The sequence below is a fragment of the Chaetomium globosum genome, genomic scaffold, assembly GCF_000143365.1.
Source record: "Chaetomium globosum CBS 148.51 scaffold_7 genomic scaffold, whole genome shotgun sequence".
NCBI lineage: Eukaryota > Fungi > Ascomycota > Sordariomycetes > Sordariales > Chaetomiaceae > Chaetomium > Chaetomium globosum.
In genome coordinates, this window is record NT_165982.1 from 582,097 (window position 1) to 605,901 (window position 23,805).

The 23,805-nt window shown below is 55.8% G+C and overlaps 8 protein-coding genes across 8 annotated transcripts; 4 read left to right on the forward strand and 4 right to left on the reverse strand.

Moving 5' to 3' along the window:
• Nucleotides 1-128: 128 nt before the first annotated feature.
• CHGG_09759 (uncharacterized protein) lies at nucleotides 129-929 on the reverse strand (the record flags this gene model as incomplete). Its single annotated transcript, XM_001227685.1, has 2 exons — nucleotides 129-578; nucleotides 654-929. The coding sequence occupies 2 exons, from the start codon at nucleotides 927-929 to the stop codon at nucleotides 129-131; spliced, it is 726 nt and encodes a 241-aa protein (XP_001227686.1).
• A 1,377-nt stretch (nucleotides 930-2,306) lies between these two features.
• On the reverse strand, nucleotides 2,307-5,729 carry CHGG_09760 (uncharacterized protein; the record flags this gene model as incomplete). The annotated part of the gene is made up of 6 exons (XM_001227686.1): nucleotides 2,307-2,592; nucleotides 2,717-2,833; nucleotides 3,181-3,835; nucleotides 4,105-4,121; nucleotides 4,297-5,418; nucleotides 5,539-5,729. The coding sequence occupies 6 exons, from the start codon at nucleotides 5,727-5,729 to the stop codon at nucleotides 2,307-2,309; spliced, it is 2,388 nt and encodes a 795-aa protein (XP_001227687.1).
• A 1,333-nt stretch (nucleotides 5,730-7,062) lies between these two features.
• CHGG_09761 (uncharacterized protein) lies at nucleotides 7,063-10,891 on the forward strand (the record flags this gene model as incomplete). The annotated part of the gene is made up of 4 exons (XM_001227687.1): nucleotides 7,063-7,491; nucleotides 7,548-7,722; nucleotides 7,775-10,161; nucleotides 10,217-10,891. 4 exons carry the CDS (start codon nucleotides 7,063-7,065, stop codon nucleotides 10,889-10,891), a joined length of 3,666 nt encoding a protein of 1,221 aa, XP_001227688.1.
• A 2,249-nt stretch (nucleotides 10,892-13,140) lies between these two features.
• CHGG_09762 (uncharacterized protein) lies at nucleotides 13,141-14,007 on the forward strand (the record flags this gene model as incomplete). The annotated part of the gene is made up of 2 exons (XM_001227688.1): nucleotides 13,141-13,197; nucleotides 13,303-14,007. The coding sequence occupies 2 exons, from the start codon at nucleotides 13,141-13,143 to the stop codon at nucleotides 14,005-14,007; spliced, it is 762 nt and encodes a 253-aa protein (XP_001227689.1).
• Nucleotides 14,008-14,298: 291 nt separating this feature from the next.
• On the forward strand, nucleotides 14,299-14,982 carry CHGG_09763 (uncharacterized protein; the record flags this gene model as incomplete). The annotated part of the gene is made up of 1 exon (XM_001227689.1): nucleotides 14,299-14,982. The coding sequence occupies one exon, from the start codon at nucleotides 14,299-14,301 to the stop codon at nucleotides 14,980-14,982; it is 684 nt and encodes a 227-aa protein (XP_001227690.1).
• A 1,381-nt stretch (nucleotides 14,983-16,363) lies between these two features.
• CHGG_09764 (uncharacterized protein) lies at nucleotides 16,364-17,384 on the forward strand (the record flags this gene model as incomplete). The annotated part of the gene is made up of 3 exons (XM_001227690.1): nucleotides 16,364-16,523; nucleotides 16,675-16,922; nucleotides 17,055-17,384. 3 exons carry the CDS (start codon nucleotides 16,364-16,366, stop codon nucleotides 17,382-17,384), a joined length of 738 nt encoding a protein of 245 aa, XP_001227691.1.
• Nucleotides 17,385-17,631: 247 nt separating this feature from the next.
• On the reverse strand, nucleotides 17,632-18,894 carry CHGG_09765 (uncharacterized protein; the record flags this gene model as incomplete). Its single annotated transcript, XM_001227691.1, has 1 exon — nucleotides 17,632-18,894. The coding sequence occupies one exon, from the start codon at nucleotides 18,892-18,894 to the stop codon at nucleotides 17,632-17,634; it is 1,263 nt and encodes a 420-aa protein (XP_001227692.1).
• A 1,219-nt stretch (nucleotides 18,895-20,113) lies between these two features.
• On the reverse strand, nucleotides 20,114-22,386 carry CHGG_09766 (uncharacterized protein; the record flags this gene model as incomplete). The annotated part of the gene is made up of 3 exons (XM_001227692.1): nucleotides 20,114-20,652; nucleotides 20,859-21,378; nucleotides 21,676-22,386. The coding sequence occupies 3 exons, from the start codon at nucleotides 22,384-22,386 to the stop codon at nucleotides 20,114-20,116; spliced, it is 1,770 nt and encodes a 589-aa protein (XP_001227693.1).
• Between the last annotated feature and the right edge of the window lie 1,419 nt (nucleotides 22,387-23,805).

Genomic DNA, 23,805 nt, shown 5'->3' on the forward strand with positions numbered 1-23,805 from the left:
CCTTCCCAACCCTCCAGCTCCCCCCAATGCGCCCCTGCTCCACCCATTCCGGCAACCCAAACACATGCGACAGCACTGCGGCCCCACCCCGGTCTGCGCCCTCAAACACGCCACCGCCAACACACTCGTCAAGCACCTCCCCACCGGCCCCCCAGCCCCCGGATCCGCCAACAACGGGCCATAATGACTCCCCAGAATATGCACCGGTAGGTCGGGGTGACTGTCCGCCAACCTCTCCACCAACTTGCCCTCGAACGGCGGTATAACACGCTCTCCCACAGGCGCTCTCCGCGCGTTCCAGCCACGCCCGCCAGCCCCTCGGGCGTCGTCACTGCGCGGGTGGGGGTGGTGCGGAGGGTTGCGTGCCCAGGGGTGGTGGGCGATGCCGAGCGCGGAAGGCGCCCAGCGTGTTGATGGTGCGCCGGGATGCCGTTGAAGGAGATGCATTTGAGCCCAAACTTCGCGGGAGCAGTTTCGGCGGCGGTGAGGGGGGTGAGGGTCGGGGTGAGGGTGGGGGTGAGCAGGGAGTGCAGGGCGAGGAGCGAGGCGGGGGAGTTGAGCGTGAAGGTTGCGGCGGCCTGTGGTGGGGGGTGGTTAGTGAGGTGTGTTGGGGAAGAAAAATGGGAGAGAGAGAGGGAGGGGGGGTTCCGTACGGAGAGAGTCACCCACGGCCGGTCGCCGTATTTGCGCTCGCGGGCCTCGTGCGCGATGCGCGTGTAGACGTCGCGGATGTGGCGCGGGGCGGGGGCCTGACCGGGCCGCGCGGACGGCGCGTTGATGAGCGCTTTGAGCGAGGGGGAGAGCTTCGACATGGTTTGGGGTTGTGCTTGTGTAACGGCGCCGGCGGTGTGCTTTACGAGTTGCTTGTTTTCTTCGTTTCCAGCTGCTTTTCGGTTTCTCTTCCCGTTCTTCGCCGCCGGGGCTGACATGTCAAGAGCAAAAACCGGCAACCGGGAAATCCAAATCTGCAAAAAAAAAAATACACAGCCAAACGACCGGTAGCTAGATCTGCCTGGTTCTATTCTAATTGGCCTGTCACAAGCTGTCGGCGCATCACGGCTTGCGCCGTTGAGATCCGGATCGGCAGGTGGCAACCCCCCTGTCAGTGCCCCTGGACCCGATGACCCCTCGCCCCATCCTGGTGGGTAAACAACCCCGACCGAGGCTCGCGGTCTGTGTTTCGGCAACCAAAAATGAGACCGAGACCCACAGTTTCAGCAGTCACAACGACGCAGTCTCAGCCCAGTTCGGGTACTGTATTCGATCACGTTGCGACGGGCCTGGAATCTGAAGAGGACAGTTGGAGCACAGGAGGTGTGGTAAGTCGCCGCTGGCTCTTCTATGCGTGTCATCCATGTCAGGGGCGTCATGCATATCCGTCAACGTGGGCGACGGGTGGGCGACGGGCACATGGCAACCGGTGCCCTCCCACCTCTCGTTCTGACAGTGGATGGAGTACATGTGTAGTACAAACAGTGAGGGCGGTTGTATCGGCCCGCGCCGCTAGAGTTGGTGTATGCTCTCGGTAGTATTTGTGCTTGAGCCGCTGTGCGAAGTTGGGGGTAGTAGATCAGGGCTCCGGCATCTGCGTGGGGAATGGCACCTTATCTGCGCTCTCTCCTTTGACCTGGCCACTGTGTAATATATCTCCAACGCGGGCGCATATGTACCCCATATTCCCGTTCGGAAGTGAACCGAACCAACACACCGACTGACACCTGACGCGCTGTGTGTTCTTGAAAGCTGGGCCGGAGCGGAGCAATGGCCGGGCAGAAGGGAACCAAACAGCCGTTCTGGCTTGGGTAAGTGGTCTACTCCGTCCATACTTGAACAAGGCCATACGTGTTTTGATTCGAATCCTATCCTGACAATGCCAACCCCTCGACAGCGGGGCCGCAGCCTCCATGGCAGTGTGCTTCAGTAGGTCAACAAGCCGCAGGGTATAACGAATGCACGTGCTGCTAACATACCTGCCTAGCACACCCTTTGGATGTCACAAAATAGTATGCCATTGGCCCCTTTATCTGCTAGCAGCGGAGTGCCAATTAACGCGTACCCACCGCAGCCGGATGCAGGTCCTCCAGACGCGTGCCCCCATGCTCTCGACCCTCTATACGTTCGCCCTTCGTGACGGTCCGTTCACCCAGTTCAATCGTACAAGATCCCGACGATACTGACTGTCCCATAATGCCACAGGAATCCCTTCATTATGGTCTGGCCTCTCCGCCTCCATCCTCCGCCAGTCCACCTACTCGACCGCCCGCTTCGGACTGTACAGCATCCTGTGCGGTCAAGTCCGGCAGAGATCAGAAACCTCCAAGCTGTCCACCGCATCCACCGTGGCATGTGCCGGCGTGGCGGGGGGTTTGGCGGGGATGATTGGGAACCCTACCGAGGTCATCCTCGTGCGTATGTGCGCCGACGCCGCCAAGCCGGCGGCCGAACGCTTCCACTACTCCGACGCCGTGACCGGGCTCTATCGCATCGGTAAGGAGGAGGGAATCAAGGTCTTTGGCAGGGGCCTGTCGGCGAATATCGCCCGGAGCGTGATTATGAGTAGGGCCCTTGACCCTCTCAAACTGAGGCAGGTGACTGTATGCTGACCGCGTGAAAAGATGTGTCTCAGATCGCGCCGTGAGTGTACCCTCCCGGGGTATGACCCCCTCAAGCTGACGCAAGTATGTTAGATACGCCGCGGCAAAACGCGCCATCTTACTGCGAACAAGCCTGAATGACGACATCCGTACGCACGCACTCGCTTCCTTGTTCGCGGGGACGGTGGCCACGACGGCATGTGCCCCTGCCGACGTGCTCAAGAGCAGAATACAGAGTGCTGCGAAGGGGTCAAGTGTAAGCTGTTTTCTTGGGCGGAGTTCGATTTGAGAGGCTGATATGACTGGTCTCCAGGTAATGCAGGTCATAAGAGACGGCCTGGGCCGCGAGGGCCCAATGTTCCTGATGAAAGGGTGGACGCCCGCTTGGCTGCGGCTGACGTACGCTGCCCAATCCTCCCAATCTTTGCATGTCCCGCTAACAGTCGGGAAGACCGCACACCGTGTTGACTTTTGTGATTATGGAGAAGTTGCAGGAGTTGGTAAACATGACGGCCCCAGCACCAGCCCGAGCAACGGTCTGAGGCCTGGGGTTGTTCTTCATGTCCCGAAATCGGGTAGATTAGACCAATTGAGCCAATCCAAAGCAGCCGCGTCATCCCAGGGATACATGCTTAGCGCCGGGTCGAACTCATTGTTGACCCTGCTGAGTGCCTCGACGATCTGGTCGTCAGACATGGACGAGAATTGAATCGGCTCCGACCAGGGCGGCGGCTCCATGAAACCGGAGACGGGCGGGCTGGGCCGGATGGCGTCTGCCATACTGAAGCTGGCGCGTGTGTTATTGCCCCGCGCGTACGCGGTTGAGGCGTGGTGCTGGGCAAGCAGTTCGGGGTGTGTCCCTGCACGTGGTCTAGCGGTGTTTTCGGGAGGGGCGGGAACCGATGCTGCTGCTTTCTTGACAATGTACTTGAGGTATTTCCCGTATAGAGTCGACATGCCATTCCGATGTTCGGTGGCCGAGCCGACCCGCTCCAGAACCTCGGCCGTTTCTTCGATTAGCGTTCGGACGCTGGGAGCCAGGTTTGAGTTGCCCGCGAACTGGCCGCTCAACCGCAATGCGAAACAGGCCGCGAAGGAGATCATTATTGCCGTGTTGTTTGGCATGCTCGACAACTGGCCTTCGCCCTGGATGGCCGCCCGCATCACGTTCAATGCTGACGAAAGACCGGCTGCGTGGAAAAAGTGGCGGACCTCGGTCGGGGCCGTCGGATGGTTGATAACTGTGCTGTAGATGGACAAACGGGTGTGTGTGACCAGGATCTGAACGTAGGGCGGCAGTCGGTGCTGAGGCCCGCTGCCGATAGAGATGCCCCATTTGGCATGCCATTCGTCGAAGAACTTCTCAACCATCATTTGAATGGACCGGGCAACCAAAGCGCCATCGGCCCGGCCATCCCGGGATTCATCACAGAGGGTTCGGATAGATGAGAATAGTTCATCCTGCGCTGGTCAGCATCTTCCACGCACGTGTTTTTTACTATGAACCTACCAGATCTCTTCGCAAAACTGCCATTGACACGAGATGCCCATCCATGGTGTCCGAGATATTCGACAAATGCCATTGGTCACACCCCCTGAGAATGGGTGTAATCGGCACGGTATAACAACGTCCCCTCGCCAAGCACATCCTGAACTTCGTTAGCTCGTGATCGACGTCAGGCCGTGTTAGCGAAATACTCACCCTCGTTCCAGCACAAACAATGATATCCAACACCTCTCCCGCCTCCTTAACAACCTTAGCCCAAACTCCGAGGTCGGCTCCACATCCCCAAACCCATCTAAAGCCAACGCCACCTTGGGATCGATACAATCAGCCCTCGCGATCCCTCCGAAGGTCCCTCCAAGCCCACCAGGGCCATCCCGAAGCGAGGCCATCGGCACAAGAATTTTGTGGAGCGACAAATCCAATGCCATGGTCGTCGCCATGGACACGTACCAACAGGTTTCGTCATCGGTGCTGTGCTTCCCCGGGAACATCCAGGGGACGTTGACCATGAAAGCCAAGACAATCTCGACAGACCGGTAACGGTCCAGGATGATGCGGTTAACAAGTGTTTTGCAGTGATTGGAAAGTCGCCGTGACAGGGCCGAGGCCGAGGGCATGAAGAGAGCGGCGGCGGCGGTGATGGAGGTGAACAGGAAGGCGGAGCGGGAGCGTGTGAAGGCGGCCGTGTAGAGTGCCGGGTCGAGGCCCCATCGTGTGTGAGCCAGATTGTGATGGAAGAAGTTGAAGAGCGTGTCGGCTTCGTCGGCGGTGATCAGCCCGAGATTGATCGGATCGAGGTCTGGGCCCGTATCGAGACTGAATTGGCTGAGCTTGAAGAACCTTTCGACCTCAGAGATCTTCTCGCTCTGTTTATTCTGGCGTGACCGTTGGTGGGACATGTTTTCGGCCGCCACGTGGTCGACCCCTGACTTGGGCGAGACATGCAGGTCTGACGCACGGGCGAGCAGTTGGAGAGGATTCTCGGCGTCATCGACGGCCAGGCTCTCCTCGCCGGCATGGCCTTGCGAAGGCGTAGATTCCTGTGGCGCACTCATACCATCCTGGTCCGAAGCCGAGCTATCGCCTGCGTCGGAGGAGGCGTCAGGAAGGAGAATGTCGCTTTGCTTTGATGCCCGGCGTAATTCCGCACCCCTAACTCCGGATTGATCGTGGTTGATGAGCGACAGTGGTCCATGTGGCCCGGGGCCGAGGAGAGATTTGAGATCCGAGACAACTTTGGCGGCTTCAATGCCAGTCCCGGTTCGGCGCAAGGCCTGCTCCACCTGATGCAATGCCTTCTCCAGTCCTGTGCGTTTGCTGTGCATGAGTTAGCAGACGCGCTTATCACTCATTCACCTGCAAGAAGCAGGCAAAGTTGGGGAGGCTAACTTTTTCACGCCCTTCCGGCGGCCGACGTGAAAGTCGGGACGCACACACTGAACACCCAATTGGAGGCAGCGGTGACAACGGTCGTCGTTCTGGGCGCGACCCTTTTCGCACTTGATCTTGGATCGGCGGCATACAAGACATGCCGCCGCCCTGCGACTGTTCTGGTCTCTGGGTGAGCCGCGGACGCCATCGGTAGCAGCCGTAATACTGTCCGACCGGTCCATCGCGTCGGCATCCATTTGCGCACCGCAGGCGCAACCCGTGTGGCTTTCGGCCGCTCAGTCCCCGCCTTTTGCGTCGTGTTGCGGGGAGTTGTTGCACCAGGCCGGGCAGTTGGGGTAATTGGGGGGGACCAGCTGAGTGGCAGTGTTGACAGCTGCCGGTAGGGGTCTTCAGGATGCTTTCCCAGCTGTCCGCGCTTTCACTGCCGAGGGAGAGAAACAACAGGATCGAAATGCCCGAACTTTGATAACTAACACGCAATCCCGAGCACCTTCGGAGTCGGCGTTGATGACAGTGTCGTCCCTTTGGACGATTCAACGTCCTTTATTATCGAGCTTTGGTTCGGCCCCGGTAGTACAGGTTCCGTTGGACAAATGTTGCATTCCATCCTCCTATCCTTCCCGGTTCGGACTCTGGACGAGGGTCTGTTAAATGCCCTCTTGTCCGGTGAGGATTTATCCGTTCCAGTGTGAGCCTATCGGTTTCTCCCGCCTTGGCCACACCATGGGTATTTGAGCATCCGGACAAATTCTGCCTGTCTGGTACCAAAGCCGAGCGACCGCCGGGCAAACGTCGTTTCGTTGCACCAAAGTAACCCCTGTTACCATTTCGGCCGGGGTGCCCGCCCCCGACCCCTTCCGCTTCAAAGCCGGTTACCTCGACACAGAAACACTGACACAGAAGCTTTTTCCCGGCCTTCTACTAACCTTCTCGATCATTGCTGCTTGCCGCTTGGCTTGAAAGAGAATGGGTACTGTACACGCCCCGCACCTCTTGACACTTCGCCGCAGAGTAGAATCGAACATCGGACGAAGCATGATCAGCTACGAAGTAATCCGTAGAGTGTGGGATTTCCAGCAACGCCCGATTTATATCCTGCAGCTAGGAAACTGCTCTGCCAACCCAAGATCGCTTATTCGCATGACTCGCGTGGCAGATACCGGCACGCATGGTCGGGGGCGAACAACTCGCAAGAGGTCATGGTTTAGCGCAAAGGTAAGGGGTAATGGAGTGTGTGTTTCGGTGCGAATAAATGTCCTGATCGAAGACATTTGCCAAAGGGGTTCCAAGCATGCGGAGATGAAGCTTGGCTCTTTGTGCCACTGGCCAGCTTCTGGTGGGTGGGCCGTTCCCCCCCAAATGCCGTGTGGGGCACGCACCCAGCAGCTTGGTTTGGCGCAAGACGCGACCCCTAGCCCGCACAGTCGCGTTTCTTCGCGTTCCACCTAAAGTTCGTCCCAACGTCGCCGGCTTCCCCTGGCCAACCTTCCTTCATCCATTTGTTCTCCTTAATTTACCCCACGGCCTAGCTTTATTTAATTTATCGAAGAACTCGTCGAACACGTCAAGATGGGGGAGAAATCGGCCACGGCTCGCACTCCTGCGAAGACGCCGTCGTCAGTGAAAAAGGCACCTTCAACGGGCAAGCAACAGAGCATCCTCGGCTTCTTCTCTAGGCCAGGAGCAGCCGGAAGCGCCAATGGAGCTAGCCCCTCACCCTCCACCAAACCAGCATCCAGAAACAAGAGGGACGCATCGCCCCAATGCCTGAAAGAAACGACCCGAGCCAACTCCATGCTCACGTCGAGACACACTACAACAACCACGCTCGTCCCCAGCAGCGATGCTATCGAACCCTCGAGGTCCCAGGAAAATAGAGAGACGAGTACTGTTAAGGTGATTAGGAAAGACATTTCCCCACTCACCGCACCCGCTAACATGATGCAGAAGTCGGTTGCCACTGTCAAGGCGAGCCTAAATAGCAGCCCGTCGCGGAAGGTGACTAGATATCCCACCAACCTCATCATTATCATATTCTAATACGTGTTCCACAGGTCAAAAAGGTTGTTAGCTACGCCGAATCCTCCGATGACGATGACGAAGCGGTTTTTGCGACCTTGAAGGCCAGGCGTTCTGGACAACGCCGCCCCCGCGCCGCCGTTCCAGATGAGGATGACGATGATGGGGACACATACGAGGCCGAGGCGAATGATTTTGAGGAGGAAGATGGTATTGTTGACCCTCCCCTCTTGGCGCACGCCGGGCTAATCAACATGTTTAGACGACTTGGGGGACTTCGTCGTCTCGGACGACTCTGACGCACCCTCCAAATCGAAGAAGCGGAAGCGACCAGCAGCCAAGTCTTCGGCCCCCCGCAAAAAGTCCAACTTTTCCTCCTCTCCCGCCCCTCCACCCCTTGATGACGATGAAGTGATGGAGGATATTCCGGCCTCGACATCGACCGCGCAAAAGTGGACGTACGACCCGGACAACGTTGAAACTCGTGACCCTGCGGCCAGGGCCCCCCCACGGAAGCCAACAGATCCAAAAACAAAACCCAAGGCACACACTAAGGAACCGGAGGATAGATACCCGTGGCTAGCCAACATTTTGGACGGCAACAAAAACCCCCCGGGGCACCCAGAGTTCGATCCTACTTCCATTTACATACCTCCGTTAGCTGAGCGGGGGTTCTCGCCGTTTGAGAAGCAGTATTGGGACATCAAGAAGAAGCTTTGGGACACTGTCGTCTTCTTCAAGAAGGGCAAGTTTTATGAGCTGTACGAGAACGACGCGACCATCGGGCACCAGCTGTTTGATCTCAAGCTCACCGACCGTGTCAACATGCGCATGGTGGGCGTCCCTGAGAGCTCATTGGACATGTGGGTCAACCAGTTTGTGGCAAAAGGATACAAAGTCGCTCGTGTCGACCAGATGGAATCTGCACTGGGTAAGGAGATGCGCGAGCGTGACAGCAACGCGAAAAAGGCCGACAAGATCATTCGCCGAGAGTTGGCATGCATCTTGACCGGCGGCACCCTCGTGGACGGCAGCATGTTGCAGGACGATATGGCCACATACTGTGCAGCCATCAAGGAGTCGGTCGTCAACGACAAGCCCGCCTTTGGTATTGCGTTTGTTGATGCCGCCACGGGACAGTTCTTCTTGTCCGAGTTTGAGGATGATGTTGACCTGACCAAGTTCGAAACGTTCGTCGCCCAGACGTCACCTCGAGAGTTGGTCCTGGAGAAATCGCGGTTGTCTACCAAGGCTTTGCGTATCCTGAAGAACAACACGGGCCCCACCACCATCTGGAACAACCTAAAGCCTGAGACAGAATTCTGGGGCGCCGATCTTGCGAGGCGTGAGCTGGAGTGTGGGGGCTATTTTGTCTCCGAGGGAGGCGCGGAGGAAGTGTGGCCCAAAACGCTCGCGGAGTCGAAAGACAAAGATTTGGCAATTTCAGCTATGGGAGGCTTGACTCATTACCTCCGTGTGCTCATGCTCGACCGCAACCTATTGTCACAGGGCAACTTCGCGTGGTACAACCCCATCCACCGAAACGGCACCCTAATTCTGGACGGCCAGAGCCTTATCAACCTGGAGATCTTCACCAACACGGCCAACAACGGCCCTGAGGGCACGCTGTTTAACCTCCTCAACCGCTGCATTACTCCATTTGGCAAGCGTCTCTTCCGCCAATGGGTTTGCCACCCATTATGCAACACTCAAAAGATCAATGAGAGGCTCGACGCTGTCGACATGCTCAATGCCGACCGCAGCATCCTGCAACAGTTTTCGTCGCAGATGGCTAAGATGCCAGACCTGGAGCGGCTGATTTCTCGTATCCATGCCGGTGCATGCCGGCCCCAAGACTTCGTCCGAGTTCTTGAGGGCTTCGAGCAGATCGACTATACGATGGGCCTTCTAGGTGCTTTTGGCGGCGGTAACGGCCTCGTGGACAGGCTTATCGCCTCCATGCCTGACCTCAAGGAGCCCCTAGGCTACTGGGAAACTGCATTTGACCGGACAATGGCCCGGGATGGCAAGCTTATCCCCGAGAAGGGCATCGAGGAGGACTTCGACAACAGCCAAAACGAGCTCGAGCGGATCAAGGGGGAGCTGCACGCCCTGCTCGAGAAGCAGAAGACAGCACTCAAGTGCAAGACAATCAAGTTTACTGACGTCGGCAAGGAGGTCTACCAGATCGAAGTTCCCAAGGCCGTCAAAGTGCCTACGAACTGGCGCCAGATGTCGGCCACATCGGCCGTCAAGCGCTACTACTTCCGAGCATTAGAAGATCTTGTCCGGGAGCTTCAAGAAACTGAGGAGACACACTCACAGATCTTGAAGGAAGTAGCCTCAAGATTCTCCAAGCGGTTCGACATGGACTATGAAGTTTGGCTGCAGGCGATCCGCATCATTGCGCAGTTGGACTGCCTGACCAGCCTTGCGAAGTCGTCATCTGCTCTCGGCGTGCCCAGCTGCCGCCCGGTGTTTATCGACGAGGACCGAAGCGTGGTCGAGTTTAAGGAGCTCCGCCATCCTTGCATGACCAACAGCGTCGACGACTTTATCCCCAACGACATCAAACTGGGCGGCGACGAAGCCAAGATCAACCTGCTCACAGGTGCAAACGCAGCTGGCAAGTCGACCATCCTCCGCATGGTAAGTCGAGAACACCCTTCCCTCCTTTTACCCTGGAAGCTAACCCTATATCCAGTCCTGCATCGCGGTTATCATGGCCCAGATAGGCTGCTATGTCCCCGCCCTTTCAGCCACGCTCACTCCCATCGACCGCATCATGTCGCGCCTTGGGGCCAATGACAACATCTTCGCGGCACAGAGCACCTTCTTCGTGGAGCTCTCCGAGACCAAGAAGATCCTCTCCGAGGCGACACCGCGCTCGCTCGTAATCCTGGATGAGCTCGGCCGCGGCACGTCGTCGTACGACGGCGTGGCGGTCGCGCAAGCGGTGCTGCACCACGTGGCGTCGCACATTGGGTGCGTCGGCTTCTTTGCGACGCACTACCACAGCCTGGCGGCCGAGTTCGCGCAGCATCCGGAGGTGCGCGCGCGGCGCATGCAGATCGACGTCGACGAGGCGCGCAAGCGCGTCACCTTCCTCTACCGCCTCGAGGACGGCGTCGCCGAGGGCTCCTTCGGCATGCACTGCGCCGCCATGTGCGGCATCCCTGGAAGGGTCATCGACAGGGCTGAGGTTGCGGCCCGCGAGTGGGAGCACACGAGCCGGTTGAAGGAAAGCTTGGAGAGGGCGAAGATGGGCTGTTATATCCCGCTGGGCGTGCTCAGTGATGTGGCGAGCTTGCTGGGGGATGGCGAGGAGGTCGGGGAGAGGGGAGTGGAGGTGTTGTTGAAGGCTATCGAGGCACTTTGAGGCGCTTTGAAGAAGTGTGCTTGCTAGGAGAAGTGCTTTGGGTGCAGCGGTTGCTTGAGATCGTAATCGTGGCTCTGGCGAAGACTTGGCTAAGGGGGGTAATAATGGGACGGAGTCTGGGATGTTTGCTGGAGTCAAGGTGCTGTAGAGGGATATTATTTCCAAGTCACTCTTGCGAGAATGTGTTTTTTTTGTTAGATAATTAAGAGAGCCTTGCTAAGAGACAGTCATATAGAATAAGCTTGAAGTGAATGGTTGGTTTCTTCACCCAGTGCTGCGTGTCTGGATCCGACCGTTCTAGTTCGGACGTCAAGTCCGGGGCCGACCTCGTAACTCTTCCATCTTGGCCAACGTCATATCCCTCATCATTGAGTTGTCAGCGGAAGTCTCCGCTTATTGATATCGTAAAAGAAGAATGACTGGTTTATGTTTAGTTATGCATGAGTTGGATGAGTGTTACTAATTGAATCGTAGCAAGCATGGAACCTCTTCTATCGATACCTTACTCAGAGAGTAACAGTACTACCTCGGGATTTTCATCTTGTTCGTCAGGCCCAACGCCGCCGTGATTAGCCCTTTGCCCGCTCGAGATACAGGGAGCCAATTCACAGCTGGGACCACATTTGGCTACACCGCCGGCGACGGACAAACTGGATCGGCTAGGAATCAGTGAGTAAGAGTTATCGGCTCATAAAAGCCAAGATCCATGCCAAGTCATAATGGCGCTAAATTTCAGCTTGATGTAATATGCTAACCCATCTATCAGGAGGAAAGGGGCAGGATAGAAATGGGCGGAAGTCGGAACGAATTGGTGAAAGGGAGTGAACAACCCAGACACAAACACGGATGGCAGATGGACGCGCCGCATCGCTTTGCTGCACACTTGGCCAACAACATCAAAACATTAGCTTGGTGGGTGGGCGGCCACGCTGTTGGTTCGATGTCTTGCTTCTCATGTTGACTTGGCCGTAGGCCAGCAGACCAACCGAATTTTGAAGCTGGACCTGGGCCAATAATCAGGTGCTGTGGCGAGCATCACCCAATCCCGCACGATATTGGGTCCCGAAGCTCTGGGACACAGTCCAACAAACCGCCAAATTTAGGAACTGGCCAGCTGATCTTGTTCCAGCTCCTGATGCGAAAGGGGCACGGCCAACAAAGCTCGGCATCATGGTGACCTCGAATATTCTAGACAGGAGGTGAGTTTTGGATGGGGGCTCTTATGTTGGCTCCCTGTTTCGATTTGAGACAAGCTGAAAATAACCAGAGAAGGCTCAGACCTCAGAAGCTCGGAGTCTTGAAGCCGCGGTGGCGTGCCAGTTTTGTTTCCTCCGGTTGAGGGTTTCGAATCAGGAAACCCATCTCACCTCGTTGTCCTGTCAAGATATCCGCTATGGAAAATCATGATAGGTTGTGTTATTATGGACAGATTGGCCGGCAACTACTCTGTATTCAGCGAGACCATTCCCACCGCAACCTCGGTCAAGCACTCAACACACCAGAGTCCAGAGCTCCCTGCCAACCTGAGACCGGGCCCAATGTGGATGCTGGGCCACGTAAACTCAGTAGTTTGATCAGCACGCCGACCCAACCGAGCCACGAGGCTAATATTCAGAACAGAAGTAGTGGGCAGCGGTGATGTTGGATCCGGCCTGGGGTTTGAATACCTTGGTGCTCGCTCCGATACCCTTCACATGGGTGGTGGTCATGACCTGCCAATATCGAACCATGGCATAATGCCCGCAATTTGCAGACGTATGGAAATACCATTGGTGGGCATTTGTCTTGTTAAACTCTCCCAAGTAGTATTTGAGAAGGTCGAACATTTTTTCCATCGCTTCATGGGCGAGTTTGCCGGCCCTGGGGGAGACGAACCCTTTGTACCCCGTTTTTGGGTTGTCCTTGAAAAGACCAGCAAAGCTATCGACATGTTCTTCTTCGTAATGGTACCAAATTGTTCGAAGGTGCAGGTACTCGGCATGCGAGATCCCGGAAGCCGAGTTGTCAAAGGGACAGTCTGAGACCACGAGATGGTGGAAGTTTCCTTGCGTTCTGACTCCACTAGGAATGGTTGATTCGTTTCTAACGGTGGTCGCCCACTCTTTGGCGGTGCGAGCGATGGCGCCAGGTTGCCGTTGTTTGTGGGGGTCCATGTCAAGAATAGGTTTTGAGGGAAAAGGACTGTGAAAGATGTGTGGCTGGGGAATCGATGGATTTCGAGCACGCTGTTGGTGTAGGGCTGGCAAATGATGTCGACAGTGCCGGTGTTGATGCTGGTGTTGATGCTGGTGCTTGTGAACTGGAAGGTAAAGAGGAAATGCTGGATCTATTTATCCCCTATCCCCAAGCTGCTCGTAGCGATAGCCTGGTTAGTGTTATTCGGTCACCCTTGATGGGTGAAACAAGACCAGCCGGCAGGCGGCCCAACGTACCAGAAGGTTTGCGGCTACATGATCAACCTTGATCCCATAACTAGTGCTTATGCTCACCACCCTCCAAGGGGCAGGATGTCGAGATGGTGGGTGGTTGGGCGGCACAAAGGACCGCCGCAAGGTCACAGCTACGGCCTGGCCTGTGATGGCAAGCTTGCTTCAGACGACAACACCACGGACCGGCCGCAAACGCCTCCGGACCAGCAAATTTCTGAATCTGGTTCACTCTCAAAGTCCGGAACACCGGCAACTAAATCGTACCCTGTGGCCAGAGGAACCGCAGAGAACCTGCCCTCGGCAGACGAGGCATATGTGAACACAGCTCTGCTTCTGTTACTCCAGGCCGTCACACAGGACTTCCGCCACCAGGTCAACTCGCTACATTGGGCCCCTCCCCGGATGGCACTGCACCTGCGAGTTCCAGCGTTGGGCGAAAACAAGAAGTACGCGAAGATGGACTTGTTGGAAGCACGAGTAGACGGGTACCTGTGCTCGATCAGCGACAACGGATCGGACGCTGGTCTAGACAAGCCGCTGGCCATTTGCGAGGCCAAGTCCGCCGTGCGGCACTCAATCAAGGTAGCCACTGAAAGACAAGAGGCCGCGGAGATGGCTGCCTGGATATGCCGGCATTCCGGAAATGAGGGACTTCTACAGAGCTCTGCTAGCGGCAGAAAGAGATAAGTACCGCACCCGGGAGGGCCTCAGGGGTTTACTTCGCTGACCACGCAACTTCTTCTCAGGCGCCTCATGATTTCCCAAAATCGCCATGAGATTTACATCATTGTCGGAGAGTACGGTCCTGAATACGAAGCGTACATCCATGCTGAAACGGACAAACGGATACAGAGGTCACAAGTCATGGTGGTGGTTGACAGGGAGCCCTGTAGCCCTATCTCTCTCTGTATATAGATTTAGAGAGCCTCCCACCTCTTGGAGCTCCAAAAAAAAATGCAAGTAACCTTACGCATAACCATGCACCCTTCAACAATCCAAAACAAGAGCACCACGGCGGGCATGACAACGGCACAGGCGAAAAAGGCGGTGGCCGCAATCTCGACCACGCCGGTGTACGACCTCGGCGAGACACTCGGCTCGCCCGCCTTCCTGGACCAGGCTTATGCGTTGAATCTGGGAGACCGTGTTGATGGCTGGGATAAGCCAGAAATACAAGCCGTCATCGCCGCCCGAAGACCACCGCCGCCGGACGGCGGCGGCCCCTCGGGTGGTGGCGGGCCTGGCGCATCGTCGAAGCCACCACCATCGAATGGCGGTTCCCGCTCATCTTCGACGGCACCCAAGAGTGGTGGCAACAAACCTCCCGCGGGGCCCAGTAGCATTTCTGGAAGCCTCCCGTTGCGGCCGGCTTCTCCTCCAAAGCCCAAGGAAGGGGCGCCCGACCGCGACAACCGCAGCAGGCCAACGACAAGGTTATCGGCTGCGAAGGTCAAGGCCGACGCCAACACTAAGGCCAATGTCGGGCCAGGCCACCGGCCTGGTAGCGGCACTCCCCCAACGCCACCAGATCTAGGGCTGCCCAGGATCGGTGAGTTCCTGGTCATGCACCGGTTCGGACCGTGGAAAACAAACGACATGTCCAACATGAAAGTCTTCATTCGTCGGCTGCTGGGTTTGATGCCGGAGTTGAAGAACCCTTAGCTGCCTCCAGGCATGATGGTCCGTCTGTTCGGCCGTTCCTTGGTTCTTCCCCGCCGCGCAGGTCGTGGCCACGAGTACACCGAAGGATCCGCATGTACGCCGCCGTGCTGTTATGGATTCGCACCTAGGCCAGCTGGGTTTTGCCTTGGATTGTGGAAGCGTGCGAGAAGGCCGGCGTTTGGGTGTTTTCTCGTTTTGCTCTTTCGGGTTGTGCCCCTTTTCAGTTTTCCCACCTCTGTCATTCTCGGAAGTTGTGGCACTTGAGACACGGAATCTCGGCTGCCGATGCGCTAGTTAACTAGTGCTAAAGGGGTTCCAGGGGCTGAATAAGAAGCAATAAAAGGAGGTCAGGGCGGGGCCCGCCACTGACGACAGAAACAAGGACAACCTTCAATTGATGACTTCTGGGCTGCTCCGAGAATCCCAACCAGATTGTTGTAAGCTCCATCATCTGTGAGATAACCGTGGAGCCGTGGCTGTTGGTCTTCCAACACATTCATTTCTCCCCGAGTCCCTGCGCCGAGCCCCGGACGCATATTATCCTTTCGTTATCTCATCTGACCCACCCATCATTCATCATCAGCGGAGCTCAGAGCTGTGAAGCTCGTGTCTCCCCGGTTTTGCTTTTTTTTTTGTTTCCCAAGTATTCGGTTGTTTCCGGTCTTGTCCAGTCATTTCCCAGGTAGCATTAGTAGAACAATAACATCTACAACATCAATCCCGGAGCCGGTCTCTAGCCCTAATCTTGACGCTTCGAGCACTTGAGCGAAGAATCTCAATTCTCAAATAGGTAGTTACTGCCTAGGTGATGGCTCTTCATTGTTTCGCCGGCATGCGCATCTGCCTGCTGTTGTGGACCATGGTGTTGGAAGACCAACAGCCACGATTCCACGGTTATCTCACAGATGATGGAGCTTACAACAGTCTGGTTGTAATGCTCGGAGCAGCCCAGAAGTCATCGATTGAAGGTTGTTCTTATTTTCCTCAGTGGCGGGCATCGTCCTGACCTCCCTTTTATAGCTTGTTGTTCAGCCCTTGGAACCCCTCTAACACTAGCGCATCGGCAACCAAAATTCCGAGTTTCAAGTGCCACAATTCTAACACATGGTCAGTCTCTTGGTCCGCCCTTCCGCAATCCCACAATGTGGCGTGGCCGTCTGTGATTCGTTCGTTTGCCCGCCCATATCCTTCGAGGCGGCCAAAAAGGCCTCGATCGCTCTCGAAGCAAACAAATGCTAAAAGGTCAAAAGGTTAAAAGGTTAATCAGTTACGAAATCTTCACCCTGTGCTGCTACCCACTCTCTTACCATCCAGTATCTACACAACACCGTTTTGAGCCTTCATTTTCCAGCTGGCAGGCCAATCCCACGGCCCACTCGCAATGTCGACCAAGTTAACACATCTCGAGACCCTCCGTCGCACCGAGGTTGAGCAAGAGCAAATCAAGAAGCTTCTAACGAATCGGGAGCGATTTGGATGGACAAATATAGACCGAAGTACAGAGGCTCGGAATGGGTGTTTGGGATTCTCAAATCCCATTGGTTTGTGCAATGTTTCGAAGCACTCCATGAGTTGGAACCAGAGCTCTGGGAACCTTGGAAGTAATTACACCACATACCATCTACTGAAACGCTCCCAACATACGTACTGACGAGTGTACCACTAGCACCGACCCACAAATGATCCGTGAAGGAACAGGGCTTGATCTTCCCTTCCACAACTTCGCGCACCACTGGCCGTACATTAACCGCGAGTATCAATCGGTGTGCGCCTACTTCCCCGTCAATACGTCAAGACCCCACGTTGCTTGCCTAGTCGCCGATTCAATGGAAGCCTCGACCACCGGCGGCCAAGCCCTCCGGAGCGACGTCGACTATGCTATTGCAATGGTGTTGTGGCAGCTCAGCGAAGGCCAGCACACCAACCACCACACGAAACCAGTGCGCTCCCATTTCCCTTTCGCAACCCCCCTCGCTCAGCCCCCCTTCGCAACACCATCAAACCCCTTGCTCAAACCCCTCCGCAACACCATCCACCCCCCACACCCATCCAACCTCTAACAACCCCCCCAGGCCCTAATCTACACCCTCGAGCGCGACCAGCACGCGCGCATCACGCAAGCCCACTTCGACAGCAAGCGGCAAAAACTCGTCCTGCGCCAGTCGCGCCACCTGGACCTGAGCGGGCCCGAGCCCACGCCCGACGCCTTCCTGCTGCTGCGCTGGATCGCCTGCCGCCCGGCGGGGGAGACCGAGTACCCCGAGGAAGGGGGGGATGGTGGAGGTGAGGAGGGGGATGGGGATAGGGATGGCGGGGATGGGGATGGGGATGGGGATGGGGATGGCGGGGAGGGGGACCCGCCTGGTGTGGCGCCGCGGTTGGTGGTAGTGGGGTGTGCTTGAAGTTCGTTATATGGTGGGTGCGAGAGGGTCGTGGTTTGGGTTGTGGTTGTGCTTGCTGGCTAGCTGGAAGGGAAGGTTGGATAGCGGCGTATTCGGACGTGTTTGTGATTGGGGTTATTATGGACTATACAGCGGGCATCACTACAAGGACGGGATTTTCTTTTGTCTCGTTTCTTTTTTTCGTTGCGTTCTCCCCTTGAGCGGCATACATTTAATCAAGCAAGACTTCAGGGGCTATTTAGGGGGCTCAGGGGCATGGAATATAATCAGGCAAGTCAGAACTTTTCATTTCGCATACGTCACGCAAAGGACTGATCCATTGAATGTAAACTAAATATACCCCAGCTCCTTGAGGACCTCCAGCTTCTAGGTTGTCGTTGTCCTCCTTCGTGAACACGGGGACGTGGCCGGCACCCTCCTCTCGGACCCAACCCTGCCGCGGGTCGCACGACATCGTGAGTCGCTCTCGCTTGATCCATTTCACCCGAATTCGATCGCTCACTGCTTTCGGTCTCGATGATTCCTGAGACTCTGTGATAATCGCCAACGCCTTAGCCAGCTTCTCATGGCTCTCTTCTTGAACGAACTTGGCGGTGTACTCTTTATACAACGAGTACCAGCTGAACCACTGGCTGGACGAGCCAGCCTGCGTGTCCTTGAACCAGGATTCGTAGACAAGAGGGAAGAAGCCGGCTATCTCCCAGTCGAGGATTGCAGCTAGTTCATACATGCCGCTCTCGCCAACCTGCTTGACGAGGATATTGCGGGGCTCTAGGTCATTGTGACAGAAAAATATATGGTCCATGAGATAGTCGAGGTCGGACTGGCTGAGCCCAATCTCGCCAATTCCATCGATGGCTGACCGCACGACAATCCCGTTGTTTGTGTCGAGAATATCGCACTCCTTCGACTTAATCGCTCTCTTTTCAAGCACCTCTTCCAAGAGCTGCTTGATGTTGGAGTAAAAGCCGGTGTGCAGACTGCCGAGAGAAGCTTTGCCCAAGAGTTGAGATTCCGGGTGTTTCTTGTAATACTGCTGGATGATCTGCTGGACCTCGGGGTTCTGGATTGAAACCTTGTTGAACTGCCCCATTGCAGCGACTAGGGCTTCCATCAAAGACCGTTGGTTGCTCCCATCAAGCCCCATCCAGACTTCTTCGAGCACAGTAGTCCCAGCTATGAAGGGTGTGACGCAGTAATCTACCTGTCTGCCACGCCCGTTGGTGACGGACCCCACGGCCAGCGTTGCGGGGACGAGATGCGGAATCTGAAGCTGCGCCAGACGTTGCAACTTGACTACGGCCGGGAGATGACTTCCGGAAGTCTCCAGCCGAATGATCAGGTCTGCGGAGAATCCCGGTCGTGGTTCGGTGGCAAGCTTGAGTCGGAACGTGCAGGTATCAAACGTGTTGGAAAGGACCGTACAGAGATCAGTCGTAATGTCGGGGACATCGGGGAAGATCTCGGAGAGGATCCGCTGATCCGGAAGAAGGTCCCTGTCGTCGGGCATGATGGAGATTTGGATGCGTGTGTAGTTCGGTGTGTGGTTTGGTATGTCTCTGGTTCAGTATTTCTGCCGTTGAGAAGTGCGGCAGCGGGATGATTTATAGAGAATGGGTGAGTGGTCAGTCCTACAGAACCTCCAGATCAAACAGTGCATACGGGGCCAAAGAAAGACAGCAACAAAGCGCTTTGGTACCAATTGGTCAAGTTGACCGCGGACCAGACTCAAGGCAGGCATACAGAGGTACATAAGTACCCAGGTACCCGTATAGGTACTTACCCGATGGCTGTGGCTGCAATTGGAAGTGGGAAAAGCACCCAGCTTCCAGGTTCAAATCTGGTCAAAAATACCATCACGGCGAGCTGGTTGACCTATCCTTGGAAAGAATAATAATGGTATTGTTTGCCATTTCAATGTTTGCGGAACGCTCGACTGGCATGTGGCGCCTTTGTAGGAGTCCGTTGATCAAATCCACAGAGGGATCAAACATAGCTCTCTTATGAGCAGGGCGGGGGTAGTTATATGAATTGTTTTGGGCGTCTATCGCGGTTGTATCAAAAGCTCAAGTTATAAAGATGTATCAAGTCGACAAAGGTGCAGAGGTACCACTCCAGACGGCCTGGTCATGCTATATAAGCCAACGCTGTCAACCCTTGATGTGGTATATTGCTTTCATTATTAACAAGAGCAACGCCTACAACAACTCCAGCTACTCACCGTCCATCTCACTGCAACTTTTACCCAAACCAGAGTGGCCCTAGAGCTGACCCTTTTCTTCCTACCAAAAGAAACCAAAAGAACCATCCCTGACCCCAGTCGCAATGGCGGCTTCAATCTCCACCCCACCGGTTAACGAGAGCAGGTGTGGTAGGTGTGGTAAGAACTTCGCGGGTCCGACAGTAACGTGTACGTGTTACTCAAACTAGACGGCTCCGACCTAGACTTCCACCTGCTGAGAACCAGAAGATTACAGAATGGCTAGCATCCATCTTCGGCGAAGTTGGATATGGATTAGATACCTAGCTATATACCGTACCCCAAATACCCCTAGATCCAAATACACCTAGTTGTATCCCGATGAAGCTGTGAGTCTTTGTAGGCGCGCTGTTTCGCCCGTAGTATTATACCCTGTTCGAACAAGCAAATGATTTGTCACAAACGGTTAGTTGGTATTCTTAGGTGGCATGAAGAAATGGTTGAGGTAGAAAGAAGTGACCACATGAAGTCAGTTTCCCGGAATGGCGGGATTAATCAACCCAGTAATTAGTCCGCACATGGCAAGGACCACCGTATCGGTGGCCTCCTCGCCATTCACATCACCAACATAGCCAAGCCTGCCCATGCCAACTTTTGCGAATGCCATGGCCGCCTGGCCGGAGCATCCGCTCGGGGTGTACCAGGCCGCTGATGGTGCCACCTTTCTCAAAAAGAGGGCCTTCTGGCTGGATGTAGATGGTAGCCAGGCTGCCAGGCGGCCATGAACAGCATCACGCGCAAGACTGACCGTGGTTCGTTCGTACAACCCTCGTTCCCAGGGGAGCCCAAGCCTGGCAAAAAGCCGACTGAGCTGGCCCCTGCTCACCATGTTGCTGAAACAGCCAACCAGAACGACGGTGGCGCCATTACGGAGGCAGCCTATGACGGCTTCGCAGACCTTCCGGTGTTTGGTTATACCCTCATCCCAGGCAATGATAATCTGCGGCGTGATTTGTCTGCTGAGGATGGCCAGGGCGGCCTCTACCGTCGTAGCTTGCTCCATCTTAGCTTTTGAAGCGATATGAGCAGCGAGGCGTCCATGAACAGAGCCGAACGAGGGTTCCAGACAGACCAGAAAGACAGAGGGTTGTCTCTCAGACACGACAACATCACTGAACTCCATTACGGCTGGCTTGTCGGCAGCCGCTTTTGCAGCCCTGTCGGCGTCGCCGTTTGGCAACCTTGGGATCCTCCAAAACTCAACATGCCCTCACGTGCATCCCATCTCTCCACCTCCTCCAACAAGAGTTCCCAGATATCTCTATTTTTGACGCCGCGGCCGTTCCGCCCCTTCCCGCCATCAGCCGGACCCAACACGACCGCCCAGCCGTCACGGGGATTGGTTTGTCCGTTATTGACGCAGGCGCCGTTGGTGTATACAAGGGCTGTCTCCCGGTCGTTTCGGTTGACGAACCGTACGGTCTGGCTGCTCTGGTGAAGGGCCGTGGGAGTGGACAGGAAAAGGTTGGCTGGATGGGACGTCGGTAACGGTGGCTGGAACTTTGATGGGAAGGCGGCTCTGGTAGCTCGGTGTTCAGGCAAGTTCGCTGTTTTCTTCAATGCTTCGTGTCCCTGCCATCGAGGGTCACCGGTACCGGTGCCGGTAAGGTGACCTCCATATACTGGCGTGAGCTGCGCGGTATCCGAGTCAACCCTGGCGATAGCGCCCTCACTCTCTTCCCAGGCTGCCCGACATAGGTGAACAGCTCGGTGAGCCTCCTCGACGTTTCCAGGCTTGTAATGGTCCGGCAAAGATGCTATCTCGTGGTCGACCAAAGCTTCCCAAAAATATGCGGATTGGCACCGTTCACCATTTGACAGAGCTTGTAATAATGGTCTCGAACCGCCTTGAGCTTTGCCCAGGGTTTCCGAAGAGATCGCAGACGGCCTCGGACTAGGCTTCCCAAGGGCCGGTCATAAGTGTCCTCGTCGTAACAGCGGTATTCTAACTGGCTAAGCTGTTCTAAGGTCGAGGTATATGCGCAGTTTGAGAAGGGTGAGAGTTGCGAGATGGTTGAGGCTTAGATCCACTGCGCAGAATGCCTTGATGCGCTCGAAAGCGTTGATATTCTGGTGGGTGTATGTGTCGTTGTGAGCCTCGAGGGCCGATCGCATGAGAAAGTCATAGCATTCTTGCTTGCTTCCAAGACGCAGTAGCAGGCTGGGAATAATGTCCCCCACACCTAGACTGTCGCTTTTGTCGAGACGAAGCATGTCGGTAAAGTGAGTGAGCGCTTTCTCGACGGCAGTCACGGTGTCGATTTTAAGGAGGGCTTCTGCGGCCGCGAATTTCATCCTCAAGTACTTGCGCGTCTCACAATACTGTCCAAAATCCCCAACGACCGTGTTGAAAACATCGACTGGCAGCGACATATCGCCAGGGTGGGCTCGAAGTGCTTGTTTTTCCCTCCAAAGCTGTACATGGCTCCTCTTGATGGTATCACAAGCTGCCTTGTGGTAAGGTCGGTCAATCGCCTGGTGGGCGGCGCCACAGTAAAAGACGACCATGCAGCTCCTGCACACGACCAACGGAGAGAGGGTTTGTTTCGCACAAACGGCGCATCTCCTGGGTCTGATGCCGTACGGACCCACGTCCAACACGTTGTTGTCGTCGTCGTCGTCGTCGTCGTCGTCGTCTGAGACAGCCTGGGTACCATAAGCGACGTCATGATAAACATGAGGAACTTGGATTGTGGGAATCTGCAATGCAAGCTCGATGGAACCAAGGGTACCGTGCGCCATGGCGATTGAGGCCCCGACTGATTCTGGGTGCTCTAGCCGTGAAACCGGTATTGCCGACAGTTGGGTATTGAGTTCTAATCCTCTGGGGTCACCTGAGATGTCTAAGCACCTCGGTAGGTAAGGTAGACATTGTGGTGGAAGCGGCTTTGGGTTTTATTTGCGAGTGGGAAAGTTGAACGAAGGTGACCGTCATAGAGTCTGCAACCTTGTGCAGAAAGATAGGCCATGTTTGTGGCCAGGAATGACGGGACGGAATGCGGGCAGTGGTCGGGGCTTTCCAACGTTTCAAAATAGACATTCAAGGCCACCATTCATTCAAGCCTGTTATTTGAAAAGAGGCTTGAAGATAACTAACGCCAGCCTTACACGATATTTTGTCGCCCTGAGTTCCACTGCCATTGACTCTATCAGTTTCATGCCCCCCCGGCTCCGGTAGTACTCTGGAAACCTAACCCATGTCCCCAATGCGGCACAGCAAGAAGGACGAAGGATGAGAACCTGGGGATAAAGTGTCGCAATGTGTGAAACAGGAACCCCTTGGGCGCCCCTGCATCATGTCATTTCCAGATTTACAAGGCATACCAAACCATCCTTACAAAGGCTGCTCTCCCCCCAACAAAATTTGACATGTAACCAATCTACCCGACCAATTCACCAACATCCATCGGCGCTTACAATGTCGCGAGTCACCCAGGTAATAGTAACGACGGTCGAGGACGCGGATGGATGGAAACAAGTTGGCGCCCTCACCACCACCTTCACCCCGCCCGCTTCATGTACCAAAATCCTCGAGACAAGCAGCAGCAGCCTCGCGATTCTAGGGGCCGATTTCTTCAACCAGGACAGTTGTTACCCAGACGTCGACGACCAACCCCTGATTAGGGCCTACTTCCGACCCGGCTTAATCTGTCCCTCAGGATGGGCGGGCGAGAACATCTTCGGGGGCACCGCAGGAACGGACCCCAAGCTCGTCCTCCCGTCACTGCGCCCCGATGAGACCGCGGTTGTCTGCTGCCCCAGCGGCCTCCGCTACACCGAAACCCTTCTCTCATTCGCTCCCGGCGTGGGTGGTTGGTGCTTGGGGACCCTGACAGCGCCAACATCCATCGAAGGCCGGCAGTGTGCCAACTGCGACGGCGAACCGACCCCCCTCCCCATCAGAAACGCGAACAACATCCCCATGACCCTGCTCCAAACCACAATCCTCTTCCGCACCGCAACAGACGCCAACAACACCCCCAACCTATCAACCACAAGCACCACCACCAGCAACCCTAACACCACCACCCCCCCACCAACCGACACTAACCCCCCCAACCCCAACCCCAACACCACCTCCCCCACACCAAAACGGCTGCCATCGCCGCCGGCATCTCAGCCAGTATCCTCGCCCTCGCCATCATCGCCGCAAGCACCTTC